At 40.9% G+C, this 18,430-nt stretch overlaps 1 protein-coding gene across 2 annotated transcripts in view; it reads right to left on the bottom strand.

Moving 5' to 3' along the window:
* The window catches only part of PSD3 (pleckstrin and Sec7 domain containing 3), a 559,261-nt gene that overhangs the window by 398,923 nt on the left and 141,908 nt on the right, over positions 1-18,430 (bottom strand). For both annotated transcript variants that reach the window (XM_025393705.1, XM_025393706.1), the window contains exon 2: positions 6,053-6,161. In XM_025393705.1, the coding sequence (XP_025249490.1) occupies positions 6,053-6,161 (109 nt within the window). The remainder of the gene's footprint in view (positions 1-6,052; positions 6,162-18,430) is intronic.

Here is an 18,430-nt window from a genome sequence, read left to right on the forward strand (position 1 = left end):
AAAATCATTCTTAAAAAGTAGAGAGGACACATATTTTCAGAGCTAAGGAAAGACATGACTGAAAGGGTTCCACATGCACCATATAGCAAGAACACAAAACTCACACTTCCAGAAATGTGAGTGGGGAGGGATCAAGAGAGCCCTGAAAGCTGTCCATAGAGAAAGAGCCAATTACCCACAGGTGAGATCTCAAAGGTCTTTGCATTTAAAAGAAGAGACTCCAGTGCATACTGCGATTAAAGCCAATTAAGGCAAAAGAAGGGATTAAATATTTTGAAACGCACCATGCAAATTCTACCACTTGTTATTCATTTCCTCATTTCATTACCTAATTTTTTTTTAAAGAAGCATAAACTTAAGATTCCAAATCTGCTTGATTTCCCAAACAGTGAAACCTGAGACGGGCCATAAACTTTCACGTACAAGTCTTTGCACGCACACACGCTTTCATTTCTCTTGGGTAAATATCAAGAAATGGAATGGCCTAGTGGTACAAAAGGTGTATCTTTAACTTCTTAACTGTTTCTACTGCTTTTTTTTTTTTTTTGAAACGGAGTTTCACTCTGTCACGAGGCTGGAGTGCAGTGGCGCGATCTCAGCTCACCGCAACCTCCGCCTCCCAGGTTCAAGCATTTCTCCTGCCTCAGCCTCCTGAGTACCTGGGATGACAGGCATGTGCAACCACACCTGGCTAATTTTTGTATTTTTAGTAGAGACGGTGTTTCACCATGTTGGCCAGGATGGTCTCCATCTCTTGATCTCGTGATCTGCCCGCCTTGGTCTCCCAAAGTGCTGGGATTACAGGCATGAGCCACCGCGCCCGGCCTTCAGCTGTTTTTAAACAACTGGACCTTTCACATTCCCACCACCAGTGTGTAAGAGTTCAGCAGCTCCACTTTCTTACCAATCACAATATGGCCAGTCTTTTTAATTTTAGCCATTCTAGTAGATTTTATTAGTATCTCATTGTGGTTTTCATTTCCATTTCCCTAATGACTAATAATGTTGAGCACCTTTTCATGTGCTTATCTGCCATCCATATCTGTTACAATTTTTTGCCCATTTTTTTTCCCCCATTAGGGGGTTTGCCTTCTTCTCATTGAGATATAAAAGCTCTCTATGTATTCTAGATACAAGTCCTTTGTTGGATCTCCAACACAAAGCGTCAATAGTCAAACTGTTGAGAAACCCTGATCTAGTTAATTTTGCTGAAAAGAACCATATTACACTGCAAGGAGTCACGTATCTACACATGATTCACTTTACCTTTAAAAATAAAACAGGTAATTTTTTAAAAACTGACATGAGATACTTCTTAAAATCATATGCTACAGAATCCATTTACATCTAAGTCCAGCAAGCACCTTACCTATTCATACTTCTGACCATAAATCACCATAAGGAGAAAATTTGCTTAGACAATATGATTTAGAATGAGTTCCAACTAAAAGAAAACTAACATTTTAATAAAATTTTGGTATGTCTTTCAGAGGCTTCCAAGCAGCTAAGCTCTCACTACACAATCACTCTAGAACCTTAAAAGTATAACACATTTCCTATGGCTTCCCTACTAGCCCTACCCAACTCTTCTCTTTTAATGATGGGCTCCGAACAGTTCAGGTGATGGCAGCAGGGAGGCAATGTGAAAACGGTTCTCCTCCTTCCTCCGCTAGTCATCAGGTACCTTCCCCAACAGAAAAGTCCCCGAAGGCCTCCCTCAGAGCCTGTGTATTCTGATCCTGGTTGCCATTCTAACACAGCACATTTATAGCATATTTCAGGAGAGTGGGGTGAGGTGACTTTTACATCTTTCCAACCTGAGAGTTGGTTTTTCCACAGGAACAGACGATGTCACATTTCAAACATGATGCAGAACCGAGGAACCTGGATCATGGTCTCAAACCTACCAACAAGTTTGGGGCTAATTAATTCATTCTCTTGAGTCATCAGTTTCCTCATCTATAAAATGCAAAAGAACTTCTACTATTTCTTCCAACATAAGGATTCTGCTACTTCAATATATAAACTAGTTTCCTAACAGCTAAACACTGACTGAGTACCATGTGCCAAACCTTGAGCTGTGTATTCACAATCTCATTCAATTTCCACTAAAACTCTATGAAGAAGTTACTACCATTATCCCCATTTTTCAAATGAAGAAACTGAGGAGTCTCAGCGACCTGTCCACAGGCACCTGTCATAGGCTGGGACCCAGGCTCCGCTGCTGCTGCCACAGGCACCCTGCATTCAGTAAAGTGGGAGAACAGGATACAGCTTTATTCCAGCCACAGACAGCTGTGAGGAGTAATTACAGTCAGAGAGTTTCAAAAACCCACACAAACTCTAAAAAGCAAGTTTAGGACCATTTATGAAGTTCTACAACTCTCCAAACAACTGAGTAACACATGAAGGTGCCTATCTTCCCTCATTACATCAAATAACTTCCAATTACTGGCATGCTGTACCTAATAAGAGGACTGCACTGAAGCCGAGACTTCTCATAGGCCATCAGAGAGACTCGATTCTTAACCGGAGTCTAAAGCATCTCAGCTGTGTGCCTTTAGGCATGTTCTTTAATACCTCTGAAGCTCGTTTTCCTCACCTACTTATTTTTAAAAGTCTGTAAAGTCTCACCTTGCCTAAGGAGGCACTACATGATATGGCCCTTTTCTAAATGGTAATATTTCTGAATTTATCTCTCAATGATGATGTCTGCAGACTAACCGGGCTACTCTTCCCCAGTTCCTCAAACAATTTCTGTTTCCTGCTTATGCCATTTCTTCAATTTGAAATGCTCTTCCTGCAAAATTCTACTATTCAGAAGTATAGTCATCCTTCAAGACCAAGTTCAACTCCCACCCCCTCCATGGAGTCATCACCAGACGAACTGAAAGTGATCATTCTTTCTTGCTAGTCATTTGGAGACATATTGTTTCTCCTTAGCTAAAGAATAAGAAACTTATGAGTAAGAACCACATCTTCCACATCTTTGGACCTTCAATGTGCCAAACACAAGTAACCCGTGCATAGGTGCTCATTAAATGTATTTGTTCAATAATGTATGCATCCTTTCACACCTACAGAATAACATCACACCAGCAGCAACTACCACCGACCATTTTTACCAAGGCAAATAAGAAACAAAAGGTTTAAAGTGTCATTTTGATTTGCTTCGGCTACGATATATCTGAGCTGCTGATAAAGGGAAAACTACTCAAAACCCATGAGTAAGGAAAAACCAAACTCACTCACCAATAAGTCAGAGAACTATGCAGACATTTGGTATTATCTCTATATGGTTAAGTAAAAATCAGTTTTATTATAGTCAAAAAAAAAAAGCTTAATTAGCAAAAAAATCACAATGTCACATTCGAAGTTAAGTCTTTGCCAAGGAGTTTTATTTTATTTTAAAAATTTTTTGTTTACTTTTTGAGACAGAGTCTCACTCAGTCATCCAGGCTCAAGTGCAGTGGCATGATCTCGGCTCACTGCAACTTCTGCCTCCTGGGCTCAAACAATTCTCGTGCCTCAGTCTCCCGAGTAGCCAGAATTACAGGCACATGTCACCACGCCCAGCTAATTTTTATATTTTTAGTAGAGACAGGCTTTCACCATGTTGGCTAGGCTGGTCTCAAACTCCTGACCTCAGGTGATCCACCTGTCTCGGCCTCCCAAAGTGTTGGGATTAGAGGTGTGAGCAACCATGCCAGGCCAATGCCAGAGTTTTTTAAAGCCTTGGGATAACTATAATCAGTACCCCCATCAGGGAACGAGTAAACAGATGATTAGGTACCTCAAACTTCAAGCCCAGAATAGTTAGGTATTTATTATACATGACAAACAGCATAAATGGCTACAATACATGTTAAGTATAAGAGATATACTATGAAACACATTCTCCTCTAAATTAGGACACTGTGATAAAAGCCAAATGATTTTTTAAAATAATTTAGCTGTTTTTTTTTTTTTTTTTTTTTACTGTATCTAAGAGTTCCCAATGATTAAGATATCTAATAAACATTCACTTTTTAAGCTAAAAGACGTTATTATATGGCTGTGTATCCACTGCCTTCTTGGTATCCTCAAATACTGTGGAGTTATTAAATAATCCCATCTAACATGTGAGTCAAAAATGTGTAGTTCATAGTTGGCTTTCTTCAACTGAGCAACGGCTGTATTAAGTCAGATTCTTCGTCTTCCCAAAACAAAAATCAGTGTCAGATAATGATGAAGCTGAAAAATGTAAAGATTGCACTTATAATATCAGCCTCAAAGGTCAGGGACATGATGATGATGATAGTGATGGTTATCACAACAATTAATAGCAGCAAACACTTTTATAGTACTTATTACATACCAAGCATAACTCTAAGATTTTTTTTTTTTTTTTTTTTTTTTTTGAGATGGAGTCTTGCGCGCTGTTGCCCAGGCTGAAGTGCAGGGGCGTGATCTCAGCTCACTGCAAGCTCCACCACCTGGGTTTACGACATTCTCCTGCCTCAGCCTCCCGAGTAGCTGGGACCACAGGCGCCCGCCACCATGCTCGGCTAATTTTTTGTATTTTTAGTAGAGATGGGACATGACTCTAAGATCTTTATAAATGAAAACTTAATTCAAACTCAAAAGAATTCTAAGACATATGTCACTATAATTGCATTTTACAGATGAGAAAACTGAGCCACAAATAAGTTGGATAACTTTGCAAGGTCACACAGTTTGTAAGATACAAGGCCAGGGTTCAAATTCAAGAAGTCTAGATCCAGAAATCAGAGAATATTAACCACATGCAATAGCCTTTTCCAATCTAACTCTCAAGATATGCTAATATCCCCTTTATCATCAGTTTTCCATAGATAAAGTTAAATGTTTTGAAATTCTATACAAAGCTATTTGCATTTTTATCTTGTACCTCCTTCTAGGAAAATGCCTTCAAAAAAGTATTGCCTTAACAGGATGAGCTCTGCGGTGAGACAAACCTGCATTAAACTCCTGGCTCTACTGTGTGAGTGATTGTGATTGGGAGGAGATTACTTCAATCCCTCATCTGGAAAATGGGGATAACAGTATCAACTTTTATATACGGTTATTGTGATGATTAGCATAGTGCCTTAACACACGGTAAGTGATCTAGTAGGTTAGCTAATATTGTTACTAGTAATAGTTCTATTTGTTCTAAATTTACCTGTTTCAAATTGAAGAATGTTGCTTCTAGTTCCAGAATACTAAGTTTGCTGACTAGATTAGGCCAATACTAAAAAGTATTAAAAATAAGCAAGAGCTACAATAACCTTCAAAGTAAAGACTGCAGTGTCTGAAAATCATTGTAGAAATGTTTCCTAATAATATATTTTGTTAGTGAAAAACAAGCACCAAGGGCTGGGCATGGTGGTTCACATCCGTAAATTTAGTGCGTTGTGGGGCTGAGGCAGGAGGATGGCTTGAGGCCAGGAGTTTGAGACCAGCCTGGGCAGCACAGCCAGACCCTGTATGTTAAAAAAAAAAAAAAAAAAAAAAAGGATTTTTTTAATTAGTCAGGTATGGTGGCAAGGATTTTTTTAATTAGTCAGGTATGGTGGCATGTGCATGTAGTCCCAGCTACTTGGGAGGTTGAGACAGAAGGATCATTTGAGCCTGGCAGTTAAGGGTGCAGTAAGCTAGGATGATGCCACTGCACGCCAGTCTGGATGACAGAGCACTACCTTGTCTAAAAAAAAAAAAAAAAAAAAACCACCAAAAATACATTAGTCAATATATACAACAATGGTAACTATGGAAAACTCTTATGAAAATTGGTTAATTCTTGGAATTTCAAATATCAGAAGCTGAGAATTCTTCAAACGAAGAACATGACTTGAAATTACCAAGAATAGGACACAAGAATTACATGAAATATTTGTGGATTCTACATCCTGGGAAGATTGTTTTGATGAATAATTAGAGCAAGCAGGTTTCACAGAGGTAAGAAGAAAGTAATGCAGGTGGAGAAAAATCACTGTGAAATCACAGCTCTTCTTATCTTTCACCTGGAAGAGGGATATCAGGAAATACTTACTAGTATCTGGAGTTTTCCCTTCAGCTCTGCCAAATAAAAATTCGTATTTGGCCTTAGCAACACTCTGGGAATGTGCAGATGCATTGTTCACCCAAACAAATGTCTCTGCCTGCAAAATTAGAACAAAACAAAGACACATTTAAAATACATCATAAAAACATACATCATAAAACAAATTATCCAACATGAGATTGGTAAAGTAATTATGACATATGTACTTGATGCTATCTAACCATTCAAAATGAAACATGAAAAATACAACATGAAAAGAATCAGAATACAAACTATCACTGCATTATTACAACTATATAAAAATGTACACATATAAACATCTATAGGGAAGTCAGTGGAAAATAAAAAGGATGGCTTGAATGGGAGGCTGAATTATGGTCGGTTTTTAAAAAATTAATGTTACTTTTCTGCAATTAGAAAACTATATTTTGGCTGGGCGTGGTAGCTCACATCTGTAATCTCAGCACTTTGAGAGGTCAAAGTGGGTGGATCACTACGTCAGGATTTCGAGACCAGCCTGACCAACATGGTGAAACCCCATCTCTACTAAAAATACAAAACTTAGTCGGGCCTGGTGGTTCCTGGAATATCAGCTACTCAGGGGGCTGAGGCAAGAGAATCGCTTGAACCGGGGAGGCAGAGGCTGTAGTGAGCTGAGATCACACCACTGCACTCCAGCCTGGCTGACAGAGCAAGACTCCATCTTAAAAAAAAAAAAAAAAAAAAGAAAACTGTATTTTGTTTTTAAACACATCATTTTCCAAGTGATTATCATTACCCACAGTCCATAACAAGAATATTTCTTTGTGTGGCTTCTGTTAAAATACACCACCACCAACCAAAAAAAACAGTCTTTCCCCAAAAGAGATCACATTTTTAAATAATCAGGAACACCATTCAGCCGAACAGGGCATGGAACAGAACTGCCAGGCATCCCATGTATACTGATTGTCCTACATTTCAACATCTGTCTCAGGGTCCCATGTAATTCCTAAAGTCCCTTATTTGAAACAAGAACTACAAAGGTGATGGTGAAAATGGTACATTCTCTGAACTCCTAAGACCTCCTTCCTCACTGTTTCAGGCAACTCTCAAAAACCAGGAGTGCCTCTATTCTCCGGCTGAAGACTAATTAAAAATAAGTAGCAAGGAAAAAAAATTCAAGACACAAAGAAATTTGACCTAGCCCAGTCAGGGGGACCTTCTTTTGCCTCTTTACTCTGAACCTAAACATTAACCAGGATACAGATTATCACCCATACTGGTTTCTACCCAGTGGTTATGAGACATCATCTTTTCTCATGTCTGATCAGTGACTGACCATTCACTTTGGGGGAGAGAAGCGTGAAGGGTTTTTATCAGCAACCAAGTAACTATTTCAAAGAGGGAAATGTTAGTATTTCTATTCTATGCTTTGGAGCAGAAATGACTGACAGTAGTAGGAAGACCCTATCACAACTCCATCACCCCACTGGAGACAGGTTCAGCGGGCAGACTCCACTTTGTTCTTCAACACCAATAGCAAAGAGCTAGTGTGCACAACATTCAGATAGCAATTTCTTAAAAGAGCTCCGCTATCACTTCATGTTCATAATGCGTCAAACGTAGCATTCTGAAAAGGTGCATACTCCTCTTGGTGTTACGTGTTTGATAATCACAGGTTGTTAATTATCCTTCTCCCCAATAGAGAGGAAATATTAATTTTGTGATATGTTTGGGGAGCTTCAGGCTACTAAAAGAGGAACCTAGCCAAGGGGCTGCCACCTAAGGTGCCCTAATTTAGGCAGGTGGTTAGGGAAAGCTCTCTGAGAAACTAACAGGTGCAGAGATGAGAAATATGACAGGCTGGGGAAGGTCAGCAACATATTGGCGGGAAGGCCATACGCATGGCATTAAGGAATGGAAGGACAGATGAGGTTACTCAGATAACTCAGAGAAGGCCAATGTGGCCACAGAAGAGAGGATGAGCGGGCAAGTTTAAAAACTTGCAGGATGAAGAGTGTAGGTCAAGGAAAAGACGAAGCAGTTTGATGGGTTTGACGGGAAGCCATTGAAGGGTTTTATGGGATACAGTCATTCATTTGCATTTTAAAAGATTATTCATTTACACTTTCAAAAGATCATATGGGTGTTATATGGAAAATGAATTGGAGTGAGACAAGAAGAAGCAGAGATACCAGCTAGAAATCCAAATGAGAACAGGGAAGCTTGGAGGAAGTAGGCAAAATTTAAATAAATTTTGGATGAATTAAATTTTGGATGAATTACAATATATTTTGTAGGAAGAATTACACAGCTTTCTGATAAACTGGATTTAAAGAATGAGGGAAAGGGGCCGGGCACAGTGGCTTATGCCTTTAATCTTAGCACTTTGGGAGGCCGAAGTGGGTGGATCACTTGAGGTTAGGACTTCAAGACCAGCCTGGCCAACATGGCGAAACCCCATCTCTACTAAAAAATACAAAAATTGGCCAGGCGTGGTGCCATGCACCTGTGATCCCAGCTACTCAGGAGGCTAAGGCAGGAGCATCACTTGAACCTGGGAGATGGAGGTTGCAGTGAGCCGAGATGGCGCCACTGCACTCCAGCCTGGGCGACAAGAGCGAAACTCCGTCTCAGAAAAGGGGGAAAAAAAAAAACAAAGAGGCAAAGGGAGAGATTAAGGATAACTATAATAGATACTAACCACTTATTCCATGCCAGGCACTGTTCTAACGTAATATATGGAATATCTCATTTAATGCTCAGAACAATTCTATGAGGTGGGGGCTACTGTCATCCCCATCTCATAGGTGGGAAAAAGGAGGCAATGAGAGGCTAAACAATTTTTCCAAAGATATATGAATCCCAGATTCACATCCAAGCAGTCCAAATCTAGAACACTTGGCGCTGGGGATGACTCCCAGGGATCTGGCTTGAACAACCAGGGGCATGTACTGAGAATGGGAAGACTACAGAAGAAACAGTACCAATAGCCTGCATTTGGGCTTCCAAGTGATCCCCCAAGGACTCGCTAAAACATCAGAAAAGAATGTTTTAATAAAGGAATCCATTACAAAGGTGCTAGAAAACAAGAAAAGCTATATAAAGCAAAAGATCTATAAAGCAAAAGTTTCAAGAAATTCCAAGAAGATAAATTTTTGATTAGAATCTCAACTTTAAGGCCAAGAACTATTTTCTAAAGCAAGGTTCCCTTTGAGCAAGGATTCTTAACCTCAGGTCCACGGGGAAGGAAGTGCCCATCAAGAGAATTCTGGAAGTATGAAGCTGGGGAGGGGGTGATTTACATCTTTACTTACATTTACCTTGAGATGAAATTTAGCATGTTTCAAATACAAATGTAAGCAACAAACCAGAGTATTGGTAGCAATAACTATAACTTGTCATCAATAGAAATCAATCATTTTCATATCATGTAACAGTTACTGCAGATATCTTGAAATATTTATACTCATCCCTAGTTTGAAATGATAATAGTTACTAGACTCATCATTAAATCTTGTTATCAATAAAGAAACTTGGCATTTTTGTTTTTTTAGAGATGGGATCTAGATATATTGCCCCAACTGGACTCAAACTCTTGGCCTCAAGCAATCCTCCTGCCTAAGCCTCCTGAGAAGCCGGAATACATATATTATCATACCACAAGTGTAATATTTTGGTAGCCAATCAAATTGGTTTCTTTTGCAATTCTATCTATATTATTGTATGCATTTGAAATGCATTATTCTGACAAAAGATCTAGAATTTTATCAGACTATCAAGAGGGGCCTGCTCAAGACTATTGTTTCTCAAACTGCAGCTCATGACCCATTAGTGGCTTGTAAAATCACTTTAGCGGCTCATGACCATATTTTCATATAGATAAGTTTATACACAGATATCTATTTAATAGAATAAAAGTAAAAATACCAGAGTAGAAAACACATTGTAAGATAAGCATTGTTTCATGGAATGTCTAAGTCACACATGCATGTGAGTGTGTGTACTGAGTCATCATTAAAAGTGTATTTCTCAAGGTTGTGCATGACCTAAACTGCTTGAAACACATTACCCTAGAGTGGTTCTCAAAATTTATCACGAATTAGCATCACCTACAGCACCAATTAAAACACGTACTGCTGGGGTCCATCCCAGAGTTTCTGATTCCGTAGGTCTGAGATGGGGCCTGAGAATCTGCATTTTCTAACAATTTTTCAGGTGATGCTGATGTTGCTGGTCCTGGAACCATCTTTTTTGTGAACCACTGCTCTAGACCAATGGTTTTCATACTTCGTTGTATATATGAATCACCTGGAATCTTGTTAAAACATAAAGCGAGCAGGTTAAGGTGGGGCCTGGGACTCTGCATTCCTAAAAGTTCCCAGGTGACCCTGAGCCACAGACCAGCTTTGAGGAGCAAGCCTTGAAGGCGCTACGGCTTCAGAGTGAAGCGGTGTTCAAAGCACACTCAGACTATCACAAAAGTGAAACTTTGTTTTAAAAGGGCTGCTCTACCTAGAAGTAAAATTCACTAAAGGGCTCTGCTTAATAAAGTGCTCCATTAACATACTCCACCTTGCTAAATAACATAAAATTCACTCTGCTTGCATTTGTGTGGAGGCTAAAGTAACTCTGTCTTGGAAGCTAATATGTCATGTTGACTTCTGATTAACCCCAGTTCTGGGAATGCCTCTGAGATTTCCAATTTATCTACTGCTCCTTGCGTAATACCACATACTTCCAGTAAATCCTGCCCTTAGATCAAATTCCTACCTATTCCCTCTGAAGCTTGTGTGCCCCTTCCCTATGGGATATAATCCCTGGGTCTGGGGCATAAGGGCATGGAGATCTACCCGTCTTGTAGTTGCCCAAAACCACGCTTCTGTCTGTCCGTTCCCCAATAAAATCACCCTATAACAACAGCCTGGACCTGTCTGCCTTCTGCGTTGGTTTCTCAGCTCCACCTGCGCTGGTGGGTTACTCTTACCAAACAGCTGTGAGCCCCTACCGATACATCCTCTTCCCATGGCAACGTTTATAAATCTTTACTGATCTCTCCAATAATTTATGCAGGTCTTTGTTAAAACAATCAGATTAATGAAAGACCCACATAATTCAGACTATTATTTCCTTTGGCATTACTCACTGCATAAAATATATTCTTTTGTTTCATCACAGTTGTTTTTAGGAACATAAATCTCCTTAAGAAGCATGGCATATGAAACATTAGCAGATGGACTGATGGTCAGGTGATTGAACTTAAATCTCGGCTCTCATAGTATCACTCAGTCTCACACAAATGCTTCCTGTTTGAGCTTCGGCTTCCCAATTGATACAGTGTTACTCAAATTTATCTCTCGGGTCTCTCTGAATTCTGAAGCACAATGATTCTTCCCACTTCTGAACCAGCTTCACAGACACTTCACTACGGAGCAGTCACATCTTTTCCTTGTGATAAAATTACAATGGCATGATCCCCAAAACAGACCCCCTATTTAAAGGTGCAAGCCCACCATTAAATGGATGAGACAAACGAAATCTCAACCTTACATTTGGTATGGCTTTTCACATTTACAAAGAATTACACTCACATTATCCAACTGGCAACATGTTACCGATTATAATTACCAATTTTAGACACAAGATAAGCACTACTGATACAGAATAACTTTTTTTTTTTTTTTGAGATGGAGTCTCACTCGGTCACCCAGGCGGGAGTGCAATGGCGCAATCTTGGCTCACTGCAACCTCTGCCTCCCGGGTTCAAGAGTTTCTCCTGTCTCAGCCTCCAGAGTAGCTGGGATTACAGGCATGCTTCACCAGGCCCAGCTAATTTTTGTATTTTTGGTACAGACACTACCGATGTAGAATGACTTTTTTTTTTTTTTTTTTTCCCCCCAGACAGAGTCTCGCTCTGTCACCCAGGCTGGAGTGCAGTGGTGCAATCTTGGCTCACTGCAACCTCCGCCTCCTGGGTTCAAGTGATTCTCCTGCCTCAGCCTCCAGAGTTGCTGGGATTACAGGCATGCACCACCACGCCTGGCTAATTTTTGTATTTTTAGTAGAGACAGGGTTTCACCATGTTGGCCAAGTTGGTCTCGAACTTCTGACCTCAGGTGATCCGCCCACCTCTGCCTCCCAAAGTGCTGGGATTACAAAACGCGTGAGCCGTCACGCCCAGCCTAGAATGATTCTTTTAATTAATTGTTTAGCTGTAAAAAAAAAAATCAAAAAGACAAAGCAGAAAGCTACAGGCAAATTCTAGAAGTAAAAGTAGTTTTCAGTTGATTTGGGAAGGGAATGATGGGGCCAGAGGAGGGAGGAGGGAGAAAAAGGTTAACAGTAGAGTTTGAGAAAGGTGGCATGCTCCTTCATTTCCTTAATTATTTCAACTTCAGTATGATTTTGAGAGAATCCGAAAGCCTCCAAGTCAGCCAGTGAGTATTATAAAGAAAAAATTAAACACTAAAGACTATAAAATATTATTTCATGACTCACTCAAAATTAACACTTGATTTCAACAGTCACACTCTGCACTTGATCCTGTTCAATCCCATCTGCTCCCATCGCCCGGCAGAAGCCAGGCCCATGCAAGCAGGGTGCCACGCACAGCTCAAGTGCAGGCAGGGACAAGAAGCTCAAGGCTAATGCTGCAAAGGGCAACAGTTAGGTGTTACGGGCTGAACTGTGTTCCCCCAAAATTCGTATGTTGAAGTCCTAACTCCCAGGGCCTCAAATGTAACTGTATTTGGGGATAAGGTCTTTTAAGAGATAATTTGATTAAAATGAAATCAGTAGAGTGTGTCCTAACTTGACTGATGTCCTCATATGAAAAGCTGAGGACAGACACACACAGAGAAAAGACCATGTGAAGACACAGGGAGAAGGTGGCCATCTGCAAGACAAAGAGAGAGGCCTCAGAATAAAGCAACCCTTCCAATGCTTTGATCTCCAATTTCTACTCTCTAGAACTGTAACAATATTAATTTCTGTTGTTTCAGCCACCCTGTTTATAGTACTTTATTACAGCAGCCTAGTTAACTATTACTTTAGGAAAGGCTAAAGATTGGAGGGCAAAAGGAAAATTCTTCAGGATGACAGGTAACAACCCCCTGCTATTCCCTTTTTTTTTTTTTTTGAGATGGAGTCTTGCTCTGTCGCCCAGGCTGGAGTGCAGTGCCACGATCTCGGCTCACTGCAAGCTCCGCCTCCCGGGTTCACGCCATTCTCCTGCCTCAGCCTCCCGCTATTCCCTTTTAATAAGCAAAAGGGTCTGGATGAGAAGGTATATCCTTGCACCAGCCCACACAGGGGGAATGCGAGTTTGAAGACATGAAAAGTTGTAAAAGGAGGTGAATCATTCATTCTAGCCACAAATAGCGAAGTATAATACTCTTATCCAGTGGTTCTCCCAGCTGTGTACATGAGAATCCTAAGATTCAAAGAAGCTGCCTGGGTATAGAGACAGGGTGGCTGCAAAGATCAACAAAGGGAGGCATGGCGAAAAAGACTCTTGTTTACTCAACCCCACACCACTTTTGCAACCACAGTAGCTCCATTTCTGTTCTAAAGATTCAGGTTCTGTATCAGGTTTATGGGGAAGAGAGACATCCAATGTAAAAAGAAAAAAAAAAGTTAAAAAAAATCACTGTTGTTTATTTCTGGATAAGATGGCAAAATAAATCTACACATCTGCATTTGCTCTCATCCAAAACTACTAAAAGCACAGTAAAGAGATTTTTCTTATAAAAACACAAACCCACAGGAAATAGAATAAGAAAAACGACAACATTTTTGAAGCAAATAATCTAGTGATAACTGACATAGGAGACCACAGGAAAACCTGGGGAAAGCAAAGAACCAATTCAATACACCCCACAAGACATCCAAAGGACAAGGTAATAAGGGAGCCTGGTAAACTCTTGAAGTGAAGGAAAAGGGAGTGGCTTAGATACAGAGGACTATTCATAAGGAATGGTCATCAAGCACTTAAGTCCTCAGATCCCTGCCCCTACTGCACTAGGCGACAGCCCCTACCCTACTCAGGTAAAACAACAGTTTTATTAACTAGAGAGATTTTTCAGAGAGCACTCTGGCCTGGGGGACACCAGAAACTATCGAAGTTAAAGATACCATAGTGGAAACTGGGATTTGTATGCTGGATGTTAAGATGCTTAAATTTCTTCACTTACCAAGCTAATGAAATTATGGCACCCTATACTTCACCCTGCAAGCAGGAGACCTGAAGAGTTTTCACCAGGGAATGCAGCCAGACCAAGAAGAAAAACCTGCAAAATTAAGTCAGGACTCTACTAGTAAATAACTCAACCAGATCCTCCTACAGTGAGGCTTAGAGCTGCCACTTGAAGGTATTCCTTAACCTTCATGACTGGTGGTTTTGAAAGCCACAGGCCAGTTATTTTACAGAATGTTCTTCAACTTAGGCTTATCGTCATGTTTCACGATGCTGTTCTTCTCTTTGCACCCTATCAGTGGCACATGACTTCAGTTTGTCCAATTACAGATCACATTCGCTTTGATCTGCCAGGTTCCTCCACTGAGAAACCTTTTTAAGTTGACTTAAAAAGTTTAACTCGGCCGGGAGTGGTGGCTCACGCCTGTAATCCCAGCACTCTGGGAGGCCAAGGCGGGCAGATGACCTGAGGTCAGGTGTTTTTGAGACCAGCCTGGCCAACATGGTGAAACCCCCATCTCTACTAAAAATACAAAAATTAGCCAGGTGTTGTGGCGCATGCCCATAATCCCAGCTACTTGGGAGGTTGAGGCAGGAGAATCACTTGATCCCAGGAGGTGGAGGTTGCAGTGAGCCAAGACTGAGCCACTGCACTCCAGTCTGGGCGACAGAGTGAGACTCCGTCTCAAAATAAATAAATAAATAAAGTTTAAGTCAGCTTAAACTTTTTCTCTTAGTAACTAATTATTATGCTGTGGAAAGGCACTTAGGAACTATGTAAATATCTTGTTTTACATCAAACTTTCAATTTATAATTTTATTTATTTTTAGCAGAACAGGCTGAATTTATTGCTTTTTTATTTCAGTGCTCCAATTGCCCACTTGGGACCGATAGAAGCCTCTTCAAGTTGGCTTCTGTGTCTTTTGACATGTCCCCATTATTCTCTGAGCATTTCTTTACTTTCTTACGCCACAGATGCTTCATGCTTCTCTTATGTTTTCCATCTGCCCTAAAATGAGCCATTTTATTTTAAAACAAAACCAGTTCCTTTCAATACAAAATATTCTCTAGATCCAAGACCTCAACATTAGCTGTGCTTACTGTTATCGGAATGTAGCTGCTCATAGGTCAGCTAGGGAATTTCAGACAGACACACACAGACACACACACACAGACACACATACACACACACACATATACATACACATACACATACACATACACATACACATACACATACACATACACATACACATTCACATTCACTGTGGTATACTTAAATAAAGGCCCTCGCCGACAAAATGTCTACATTCTAATCCCTGGAGCCTGTGAATGTCACCTTACATGGCACAGCCTTTGAAGATGTGATGAAATTTCTGGGCATGGGAGGGCTATATTGGAGTAGCCAGAACCCTAAATGCCATCACATGTATCCTTATAAGAGGGAAGAAAAGGAAGATCTGAGGCAGAAGAGAAGAAAGTCATCAGACAGAAGCATAGAAAAGTAGAGCCAGAGATAAGATACTACAACACTGGCTTTGAAGATGGAGGAAGGGGCTGTGAGCCAAGGAATGTAAGAAATGCAGCTCTAGAGTCTAGAAATGGCAAAGAAACAGATAATCCTCTGGCAGCTTGATTTTAGCCCCTAAGACTTTCTGACTTCTGCTCTCCAGAACTTTAGGAGAATAAATCTCTGTTGCTGTAAGCCACCAAGTTTGTGGTATTTTGTTCCAGCAGCTACAGAAAACCAATACAGATCAACAGAAATATACATAAATACACACTTTATATCTACATTATCTCTATATCTACCTTATCTAATAAAAACCCATAAGTCGACTGGGCATGGTGGCTCACGCCTGTAATCCCAGCACTTTGGGAGGCCCAGGTGGGCGGTTTACTTGAGGTCAGGAGTTTGAGACCAGCCTAGTCAACATGGTGAAACCCCGTCTGTACAAAAATATACAAATAAGCCAGGCACAGTGGCGCGCGCCTGTAACCCCAGCTGCTCAGGAGGCTGAGACAGGAGAATCGCTTGAACCCAGGAAGCAGAGGTTGCAGTGAGCCGAGATTGCGCCATGCACTCCAGCCTGGGTGACAGAGCGAGACATCATCTTCAAAAAAAACCATTAATCCACATTCACATTTTTCCATAAATGTATTTCTGCTGCTTTCAAGTACAAATGAGTCATTAATGAGACAATCACAAAACTAATATGTAACTTGTTACTCCACCTGTACTGTTCCTTGTCAGCACAGTTCATCCAAACACACTTTGCTCTCCCTCTATAATTCAGACTTTCCACTATAATTAAAAATTTCATATTGCTGAAAAACAAAGAAAACTATCCATTCCCTCAGTTTGTCTGGCAATAAAGAGGAAGATTCAAGTCCTAGCATATGCAGCATTTTTTTCCTTTAAAAATATATTTGAGGCCAGGCGTGGTGGCTCATGCTGTAATCTCAATGGTTTGGGAGGTCAAATTCAGAGGATTGCCTGAGGCCAGGAGTTCGAGACCAGCCTGTGCAATATAGCCCGACCCCTGTCCAAACAAACAAACAAACAAACAAACAAACAAACCAGGCATAGTGTCATGCAACTATAGGCCCTGCTACTCAGGAGGGTAGGGCAGGAGGATCACTTGAGCCCAGGAGGTTGAGGCTGCAAGTGAACTATGATTGTGCCGCTGCACTCCAGCCTGGGCACAGAACAAGACCTTGTCTCAACAAATAATAATAATAACATTAAATAATAGAATAAATAAAATTTGCCAGGCATGGTGGCTCATGTCTATAATCCCAGTACTTTGGGAGGCCGAGGTGGGTGGATCACCTGAGGTCAGGAGTTTGAGACCAGCCCGAGCAATATGGTGAAACCCTGTCTCTATAGAAAAAAAAAAAAATTAGCTGGGTGTGGTGGGGAGCACCTGTAATCCCAGATACTTAGGAGGTTGGTACAGGAGAATTGCTTAAACCTGGGAGACGGAGGTTGCAGTGAGCTGAGATTGTGCCACTACACTCCAGTCTGGGCGACAGAGCATGACTCTACCTCAAAAAATAAAATAAATAAAATGTATAAAATAAAATCAAATAATAAAATATGAATACATATTTGACATCCACCTGCACATAAACAAATGGGGAAGATACTCGTGCTTGGGCTGAAGGGGATGGCCCACGTATTCCCTACAACCAGTCCCTCGTCCCCTCACAGACTAACCGGATAGATATTCCAAAAGTCAATAACTACATCAAGTAAAAAAGTAAAACTGGGACAGAAAGCCTCTCAAGAGTAGAGAGAAGCTCAAAACAGCCAGGAGACAAACCAGGAAGATGAAAGGCCCAATCTTTAATTTGTGAAGGTTAGAAACGGCATGGAAACCAAAGGGTAAAGCAGGAAATGGACCACCAGCCTAAGGAGAAAGACGTTGGCAAAAAGCAAGCCTCGCTGCCAGCTTGTTTTTAATTGTGTTAAAGACCAAGAGCTGAATACATGGCCTTTTGAAAAGCCCTTGGAGGTCCATTCTCATTTTCCCACCAGCTGCTCTCTTCACTCTGTCCATTTCCAGGGTGAAAGCACGCTCCCCTGGGACAAGGGTAAGCCGGGGTTCTGCTGCTCCTCCAGACATGGAGTCAGGGCACAGCAGCCATATGGGGTGGCGGGGGGCCCAGAGAAGAGCCACACTGGCACGAGCTGGCTTCCATCGACACACATGTGAAGACAGAGGAAAGGTCACAAAAGCATGCCTTTAACAGGCTCAAACGAATCTTCCTTTGGTAAACTTCATGTGGGACCCATTTTAGTTGTCTTCTAACCAAATGGGAAGATTCTATTCCCCTTCTAGGAACCATGCCTGTCCTGGGCAAGGCTCTGAATTCATAATACCCCAGGGCTTCTTACCAATGGTGATAGCTGCTTTATTTTATTTTATTTATTTATTTATTTTTTGGAAGTATGATGTAGAAAGCTGAGAGCTGGAAAGCTAGGATGGTAAACACTCATTTGTAATAAAGCCTCCCATAAAACCAAAGTAGGATAGAAGGATCAAGTCTTCTTCACACTCCTTCACTAAGACAGCAGTAACTAAAGAGCTAGAGACCTTCAATGACAGAATCTGAAAGAAAATTAACAACCGACTATTAGGAGTTCACAGCGTATCCTCCGCCTTTCCCACCATCTCACAATCGG

The sequence above is a fragment of the Theropithecus gelada genome, chromosome 8, assembly GCF_003255815.1.
Source record: "Theropithecus gelada isolate Dixy chromosome 8, Tgel_1.0, whole genome shotgun sequence".
In the NCBI taxonomy this organism is placed as follows: Eukaryota; Metazoa; Chordata; class Mammalia; order Primates; family Cercopithecidae; genus Theropithecus; species Theropithecus gelada.